A 9,281-nucleotide genomic window follows, 5' to 3' on the forward strand; every position below is an offset into this window, starting at 1 on the left:
TAAATTGTTTAACTTGGGTCAAACGTTTCGTGCAGCCTTCCACAAGCTTCCCAAAATAAGTTGGGTGAATTTTGGCCCATTCCTCCTGACATAGCTTGTGGAACTGAGTTAGGTTTGTATGCCTCCTTGCTCATACACACTTTTTCAGTTCTGCCCACAAATGTTCTATATCATGTAGATGTATATAATTAACAGACTAGGTCCATACTGCTCCTACATGGTGTAACAATACATCATGTAGATGTATATAATGAACAGACTAGGTCTATACTGCTCCTACATGGTGTAACAATACATCATGTAGATGTATATAATGAACAGACTAGGTCTATACTGCTCCTACATGGTGTAACAATACAGTGCATTTGGAAAGTATTCAGACCCCTTCACTTTTTACACATTTTGTTACGTTACAGCCTTATTCTAAAATGGATAAAAAATGTAAATACTCAATCAATGCATACCCCATAATGACATCACAATACCCCATAATGACAAACCAAAAAACCGTTTTAGATTTTTTTTGCTAATTTATTAAAATAAACTGAAGTATTCAGACCGTTTACTATTTACTTTGTTGAAACACCTTTGGCAGCGATTACAGCTTCCAGTCTTCTGGAGTATGACGCTACAAGCTTGGCACACCTGTATTTGGGGAGTTTCACCCATTCTTCTCTGCAGATCCTCTCAAGCTTTGTCAGGTTGGATGGGGAGCGACGCTGCACAGCTATTTTCAGGTCTCCGATCGGGTTCAAGTCCGGGCTCTGGCTGGGCCACTCAAGGTTATTCAGAGACTTGTCCCGAAGCAACTCTGGTATTGTTGGCTGTGGGCTTAAGGTCATTGTCCTTTTGGTAGGTGAACCTTCACCCCAGTCTGAGGTCCTGAGCTCTCTGTAGCAGGTTTTCATCAAGGATCTCTCTGCACTCTGTTCATCTTTCCCTTGATCCTGTCTAGTCTCCCAGTCCCTGCCGCTGAAAAACATCCCCACAGCATGATGCTGCCACCACCACGCTTTACGCCAGGCGAGCCGCTTGGCATTCAGGCCAAAGAGTTCAATCTGGGTTTCATCAGACCAGAGAATCTTGTTTCTCATGGTCTGAGAGTCTTTAGGTGCCTTTTGGTAAACTCCAAGCAAGCTGTCATGTGCCTTTTACTGAGGAGTGGCCTCCGTCTGGCCACTCTACCATAAAGGCCTGATTGTTGGAGTGCTGCAGAGATGATTGTCCTTCTGGAAGGTTCTCCCATCTCCACAGAGGAACTCTGGAACTTTGTCAGAGTGAACATCGGGTTCTTGGTCACCTCCCTGACCAAGGTCCTTCTCCCCCGATTGCTCAGTTTGGCCGTGCGGCCAGCTCTAGGAAGAGTCTTGGTGGTTCCAAACTTCTTCTATTTAAGAATGATGGCGGCCACTGTGTTTTTGGGGACCTTCAAATCTGCAGATATTTTTTGGTACCTTTCCCCAGATCTGTGCATCGACACTATCCTGTCTCAGAGCTCTATGGACAATTTCTTCGACCTTATGGCTTGGAATTTGCTCTGACATGCATTGCCAACTGTGGGACCTTATATGGACAGGTATAATCATAAACAATATGATTTAATGTGGCACAAAACAAAAACACAGATTTTCAGTCAAAAATATAAGTCAGAATACAGCCTTTCTATTCTCTCATGTGATTTCAGGTTCTCTGACTGGGAAAATGTCCTTCCACACAGAGAGAGAGCATTGACTGGACTTTTATCGTGTGTGTACTCTTATGCTCCTTCAGGCTCCCTAACCAGGTAAAACCCTTTCGAAACTGGGAACATTGGAAAGGCTTTTCTCCTCGCTATCCCCTCATGAGCTTTTAGGTCCGCCATTCGAGAAAATCAATTTTTACACTGGGAGCAGAAAATGCTTTTCTCCTGTGTGTATTCTTTCATGCCTTTTCAGGTTAGTTAACATGGTAAAACACTTTTCACACTGGGAACATTGGTAAGGCTTTTCTCCTGTGTGTATCCTCTCATGAGCTTTCAGGTGACCGATCTGAGTAAAACTCTTTCCACACTGGGAACATTCGAAAGGCTTTTCTCCTGTGTGTATCCTCTCATGAGCTTGTAGGTCCCATAACTGAATAAAACTCATTCCACAGTGGGAACAGTGATAAGGCTTTTCTCCTGTGTGTATTCTCTCATGCCTTTTCAGGTTAGCTAACACGGCAAAACTCTTTCCACACTGGGAACATTGGTAAGGCTTTTCTCCGGTGTGTAGTCTCGCATGCTTTTTTAGGTTTCCTATCCGGGTAAAACTCTTTCCACAATGGGAACATTGGAATGGCTTTTCTCCTTTGTGTATTCTCTCATGTTCTTTTAATTGCCCTATCTTAGTAAAACTCTTTCCACACTGGGAACATTGGAAAGGCTTTTCTCCTGTGTGTTTCCTCTTATGAGCTTTTAGGTCCCCATCCTGATTAAAACTCATTCCACATTGGGAACAGTGATAAGGCCTTTCTCCAGTGTGTATTCTCTCATGCCTCTTCAGGTTAGCTAACACAGCAAAACTCTTTCCACACTGGGAGCATTGGAAAGGCTTTTCTCCCGTGTGTGTCCTCTCATGCAGTTTCAGGTTCCCTAACCAGCGAAAACTCTTTTCACAGTGGGAGCAGTGGTGTTGTCTCGCTGTTTTGGGCGTCTCTGGGTCTGGTTCCCCTGAAGGACTCTTCCCGCTGTCAGAGTGAGAGTCTGGTATCTCTCCTGCCAAAAGACAAACAGAGGATCTCGTTAAACAGAGACCTGAATGAAACCTCCACATGATAAAACTGTCTTCCTATGAGGTTTAATCTAGACTAGATCCCTCAAAAAGAGCAGAACTGGTCATCACAGAGTGGCTGTAGTGCTTTGTAGGCTGGGTAAATCCATTTGAATTCAATACATTTTTGACAGCATCCCTTTTGATTTAAAAAAAGAAGCTTTCCTTACATGTTTGCCTATGGAAGAAGTGGTAAGAAAGCGACTTCATGTAACTGAATGTAAAAACATTCATGAGATATACAGTACCAGTCAAAAGTTGGGACACACCTACTCATTCCAGGGGTTTTCTTTATTTTTACTATTTTCTACATTGTAGAATAACAGTGAAGACATGAAAACCATGAAATAACACATATGGAATCATGTAGTAACCAAAAAAGTGGCAAACAAATCAAAATATATTTTAGATTCTTCAAAGTAGCCACCCTTTGCCAGCTTTGCACACTCTTGGCAGTGTCTCAACCAGCTTCACCTGGAATGCTTTTCCAACAGTCTTGAAGGAGTTCCCACATATGCTGAGCACTTGTTGGCTGCTTTACCTTCACTCTGCGGTCCAACTCATCCCAAACCGTCGCAATTGGGCCGGCAGCGTAGCCTAGTGGTTAGAGTAACCGAAAGGTTGCAAGTTCAAATCCCCGAGCTGACAAGGTATAAATCTGTTGTTCTGCCCCTGAACAAGGCAGTTAACCCACTGTTCCTAGGCCGTCATTGAAAATAAGAATTTGTTCGTAACTGACTTGCCTAGTTAAATAAAGGTAAAAATAAATAATAAAATAAATAAAAATTGGGTTGAGGTCGGGTGATTGTGGAGGCCGGGTCATCTGATGCAGCACTCCATCACTCTCCTCCATCACTCTCCATCACTCATCACTCTCCTGACGAACAATTCATTTTCCAGCATGATGGGGCACCTTGCCATAACGCAAAAGTGATAACCAAGTGGCTCGGGGAACAAAACATCAATATTTTGGGTCCATGGCCAGGAAACTCCCCAGACCTTAATCCCATTGAGAACTTGTGGCCAATCCTCAAGAGGCGGGTGGACAAACAAAACCCCACAAATTCTGACAAACTCCAAGCATTGATTATGCATGAATGGGCTGCCATCAGTCAGGATGTGGCCCAGAAGTTAATTGACAGCATGCCAGGGCGGATTGCAGAGGTCTTGAAAAAGAAGGGTCAATACTGGAAATATTGAAATATTGACTCTTTGCGTCAACTTCATGTAATTGTCAATACAAGCCTTTGACACTTATGAAATGCTTGTAATTGTACGTCAGTATTCCATAGTAACATCTGACAAAAATATCTAAAAGACACTGAAGCAGCAAACTTTGTGGAAATTAATATTTGTGTCACTCAAAACTTTTGGCCACGACTGTAGATTGATATTTAATCCATAGTAGAATAAGGCTGTAACGTAACAAAATGTGGAAAGACTTTAGTGACATAAATAAGGAGTTAAAGACGTGCACGTTTTATTTTGTATATATCTCAGATACATTTTATCTCTCAGATACAGGACAGACACTTCAGAACAAACTTCCTTTAGATGTTCTGGGGGAAACAATGTTACTATGGTTACTGTTGTTCCATGTTGTGAATGTTATCCAATGTGTTACTATGGTTACTGTTGTTCCATGTTGTGAATGTTACGCAATGTGTTACTATGGGTTACAGCAGTATGGCCTAATCATTTTTTTACATGAATTAACTTTTGAATATTTTTTGTTGATATTTCAAGGTATCTTACAACTCAAAATCAGAACGCCAAATTATCCTTGGTATAACCTTAAAACAGTACTATACTGGGGAAGCCCTTCATGTTGGAGGGTGTTTCTACAGTACTATACTGGGGAAGCCCTTCATGTTGGAGGGTGTTTCTACAGTACTATACTGGGGAAGCCCTTCATGTTGGAGGGTGTTTCTACAGTACTATACTGGGGAAGCCCTTCATGTTGGAGGGTGTTTCTACAGTACTATACTGGGGAAGCCCTTCATGTTGGAGGGTGTTTCTACAGTACTATACTGGGGAAGCCCTTCATGTTGGAGGGTGTTTCTACAGTACTATACTGGGGAAGCCCTTCATGTTGGAGGGTGTTTTGCCTTTGACACTTAAGCAACTGGTTCCAGTGTGTCAGTACAAGGCGTGAAGATGGTTGCATGGAAGTTCCGTTTATAATGTGGAACTGGAATCTGATCTCATGTCTCATTCCGTTGTCGTTGGAGTGAGGCCTTGCCTACCGGTGAAGGGGGTCTCATTTATATTGGGAAATTATTTGGCTGGAGGGAAGGTTGTGCCAAATCCTGTTGTTTGTAAGGAACCCAGTATGAATGAGGGTGCGCGCTCCCTCAACATGATCAGGACAGAGAAACCAGACACGCGCTCCCTCAACATGATCAGGACAGAGAAACCAGACACGCGCTCCCTCAACATGATCAGGACAGAGAAACCAGACACGCGCTCCCTCAACATGATCAGGACAGAGAAACCAGACACGCGCTCCCTCAACATGATCAGGACAGAGAAACCAGACACGCGCTCCCTCAACATGATCAGGACAGAGAAACCAGACACGCGCTCCCTCAACATGATCAGGACAGAGAAACCAGACACGCGCTCCCTCAACATGATCAGGACAGAGAAACCAGACACGCGCTCCCTCAACATGATCAGGACAGAGAAACCAGACATGCTCATTGCTCACATGGAGAACTCCAAACAAAAAGACATTGAAAAAAATGGACAAATCTTGTAAATGATGGTTCTGAAATAAACCAAAACTGGGTTCTCACAAGTGTAGCAGGTTTTAAACAGACGTTTCCACTCCGAGAATGACAACGGTAAATGACTGTAATTAATACATTAACAGAAATGAATGTAACCAAATGACAGGAAGTAACAGTACATTTACTACTGGTGACATTTGTTCATTCTAACACAGCTATTTTTTTTCTTCACTCCAGTGTTAATTGCTAAACTGTAATTACCTCTGTAGTTACCCATTTATTGCCATCCCTCCTTAATTCATTTGCACATGACGGCGATGATAGATTTATCTATTGTGTTATTAACTGTACGTTTGTTTATCACACGTGTAACTCTGTGTCATGTCTCTCCTGTTCTATTGGACCCACCACTATGTCATATCTCTCCTGTTCTATTAGACCCACCACTATGTCATTTCTCTCCTGTTCTATTAGACCCACCACTATGTCATGTCTCTCCTGTTCTATTAGACCCACCACTATGTCATTTCTCTCCTGTTCTATTAGACCCACCACTATGTCATTTCTCTCCTGTTCTATTAGACCCACCACTATGTCATTTCTCTCCTGTTCTATTAGACCCACCACTATGTCATTTCTCTCCTGTTCTATTAGACCCACCACTATGTCATTTCTCTCCTGTTCTATTAGACCCACCACTATGTCATTTCTCTCCTGTTCTATTAGACCCACCACTATGTCATTTCTCTCCTGTTCTATTAGACCCACCCACTATGTCATTTCTCTCCTGTTCTATTGAGACCCACCACTATGTCATTTCTCTCCTGTTCTATTAGGACCCGCCACTATGTCATTTCTCTCCTGTTCTATTAGACCCCGCCACTATGTCATTTCTCTCCTGTTTCTATTAGACCCCCCACTATGTCATTTCTCTCCTGTTCTATTAGACCCACCACTATGTCATTTCTCTCCGTTCTATTAGACCCACCACTATGTCATTTCTCTCCGTTCTATTAGACCCACCACTATGTCATTTCTCTCCCTGTTCTATTTAAACCCACCACTATGTCATTTCCTCTCCTGTTCTATTAGACCCACCACTAGTGTCATTTATTTCCTGTTCTATTAGACCCACCCCTATGTCATTTCTCTCCTGTTCTATTAGACCCACCACTATGTCATTTCTCTCCTGTTCTACTAGACCCACCACTATGTCATTTCTCTCCTGTTCTATTAGACCCACCACTATGTCATTTCTCTCCTGTTCTATTAGACCCACCACTATGTCATTTCTCTCCTGTTCTATTAGACCCACCACTATGTCATTTCTCTCCTGTTCTATTAGACCCACCACTATGTCATTTCTCTCCTGTTCTATTAGACCCACCACTATGTCATTTCTCTCCTGTTCTATTAGACCCACCACTATGTCATTTCTCTCCTGTTCTATTAGACCCACCACTATGTCATTTCTCTCCTGTTCTATTAGACCCACCACTATGTCATTTCTCTCCTGTTCTATTAGACCCACCACTATGTCTTTTCTCTCCTGTTCTATTAGACCCACCACTATGTCATTTCTCTCCTGTTCTATTAGACCCACCACTATGTCATTTCTCTCCTGTTCTATTAGACCCACCACTATGTCATTTCTCTCCTGTTCTATTAGACCCACCACTATGTCATTTCTCTCCTGTTCTATTAGACCCACCACTATGTCATTTCTCTCCTGTTCTATTAGACCCACCACTATGTCATTTCTCTCCTGTTCTATTAGACCCACCACTATGTCATTTCTCTCCTGTTCTATTAGACCCACCACTATGTCATTTCTCTCCTGTTCTATAGGACTCACCACTATGTCATTTCTCTCCTGTTCTATAGGACTCACCACTATGTCATTTCTCTCCTGTTCTATAGGACCCACCACTATGTCATTTCTCTCCTGTTCTATAGGACCCACCACTATGTCATTTCTCTCCTGTTCTATAGGACCCACCACTATGTCATTTCTCTCCTGTTCTATTAGACCCACCACTATGTCATTTCTCTCCTGTTCTATTAGACCCACCACTATGTCATTTCTCTCCTGTTCTATTAGACCCACCACTATGTCATTTCTCTCCTGTTCTATTGGACCCACCACTATGTAATTTCTCTCCTGTTCTATTAGACGCACCACTATGTCATTTCTCTCCTGTTCTATTAGACCCACCACTATGTCATTTCTCTCCTGTTCTATTAGACCCACCACTATGTCATTTCTCTCCTGATCTATTAGACCCACCACTGTCATTTCTCTCCTGTTCTATTAGACCCACCACTATGTCATTTCTCTCCTGTTCTATTAGACCCACCACTATGTCATTTCTCTCCTGTTCTATAGGACCCACCACTATGTCATTTCTCTCCTGTTCTATTAGACCCACCACTATGTCATTTCTCTCCTGTTCTATTAGACCCACCACTATGTCATTTCTCTCCTGTTCTATTAGACCCACCACTATGTCATTTCTCTCCTGTTCTATAGGACCCCACCACTATGTCATGTCTCTCCTGTTCTATTAGACCCACCACTATGTCATTTCTCTCCTGTTCTATTAGACCCCACTATGTCATTCTCCTGTTCTATTAGACCCACCACTATGTCATTTCTCTCCTGTTCTATTAGACCCACCACTATGTCATTTCTCTCCTGTTCTATTAGACCCACCACTATGTCATTTCTCTCCTGTTCTATTAGACCCACCACTATGTCATTTCTCTCCTGTTCTATTAGACCCACCACTATGTCATTTCTCTCCTGTTCTATTAGACCCACCACTATGTCATGTCTCTCCTGTTCTATTAGACCCACCACTATGTCATTTCTCTCCTGTTCTATTAGACCCACCACTATGTCATTTCTCTCCTGTTCTATTAGACCCACCACTATGTCATTTCTCTCCTGTTCTATTAGACCCACCACTATGTCATTTCTCTCCTGTTCTATTAGACCCACCACTATGTCATTTCTCTCCTGTTCTATTAGACCCACCACTATGTCATTTCTCTCCTGTTCTATTAGACCCACCACTATGTCATTTCTCTCCTGTTCTATTAGACCCACCACTATGTCATTTCTCTCCTGTTCTATTAGACCCACCACTATGTCATTTCTCTCCTGTTCTATTAGACCCACCACTATGTCATTTCTCTCCTGTTCTATTAGACCCACCACTATGTCATTTCTCTCCTGTTCTACTAGACCCACCACTATGTCATTTCTCTCCTGTTCTACTAGACCCACCACTATGTCATTTCTCTCCTGTTCTATTAGACCCACCACTATTTCATTTCTCTCCTGTTCTATAGGACCCACCACTATGCCATTTCTCTCCTGTTCTATTAGACCCACCACTATGTCATTTCTCTCCTGTTCTATTAGACCCACCACTATGTCATTTCTCTCCTGTTCTATTAGACCCACCACTATGTCATTTCTCTCCTGTTCTATTAGACCCACCACTATGTCATTTCTCTCCTGTTCTATTAGACCCACCACTATGTCATTTCTCTCCTGTTCTATTAGACCCACCACTATGTCATTTCTCTCCTGTTCTATTAGACCCACCACTATGTCATGTCTCTCCTGTTCTATTAGACCCACCACTATGTCATTTCTCTCCTGTTCTATAGGACCCACCACTATGTCATTTCTCTGCTGTTCTATTAGACCCACCACTATGTCATTTCTCTCCTGTTCTATTAGACCCACCAC

General features: G+C 42.6%; 1 protein-coding gene across 1 annotated transcript; it reads right to left on the reverse strand.

Moving 5' to 3' along the window:
• Positions 1–1,742: 1,742 nt before the first annotated feature.
• On the reverse strand, positions 1,743–3,710 carry LOC115186430 (gastrula zinc finger protein XlCGF7.1-like). Its single transcript, XM_029746060.1, has 2 exons — positions 3,663–3,710; positions 1,743–2,591 (listed from the first exon to the last, which is right to left on the reverse strand). The coding sequence occupies exons 1-2, from the start codon at positions 3,708–3,710 to the stop codon at positions 1,878–1,880; spliced, it is 762 nt and encodes a 253-aa protein (XP_029601920.1). The 3' UTR covers positions 1,743–1,877.
• Positions 3,711–9,281: the final 5,571 nt, after the last annotated feature.

Source organism: Salmo trutta, unplaced genomic scaffold (assembly GCF_901001165.1).
Source record: "Salmo trutta unplaced genomic scaffold, fSalTru1.1, whole genome shotgun sequence".
Taxonomy (NCBI): domain Eukaryota; kingdom Metazoa; phylum Chordata; class Actinopteri; order Salmoniformes; family Salmonidae; genus Salmo; species Salmo trutta.

Coding starts and splice junctions, on each gene's coding strand:
- LOC115186430 (XM_029746060.1), bottom strand. CDS start 3,710: ATGGCAAGGTGCCCCATCATGCTGGAAAATGAATTGTTCGTCAGGAGA. Junction 2,592..3,662: donor ATGAATTGTTCGTCAGGAGA/GTGATGAGTGAT, acceptor AAACTGCATGAG/AGGACACACACGGGAGAAAA.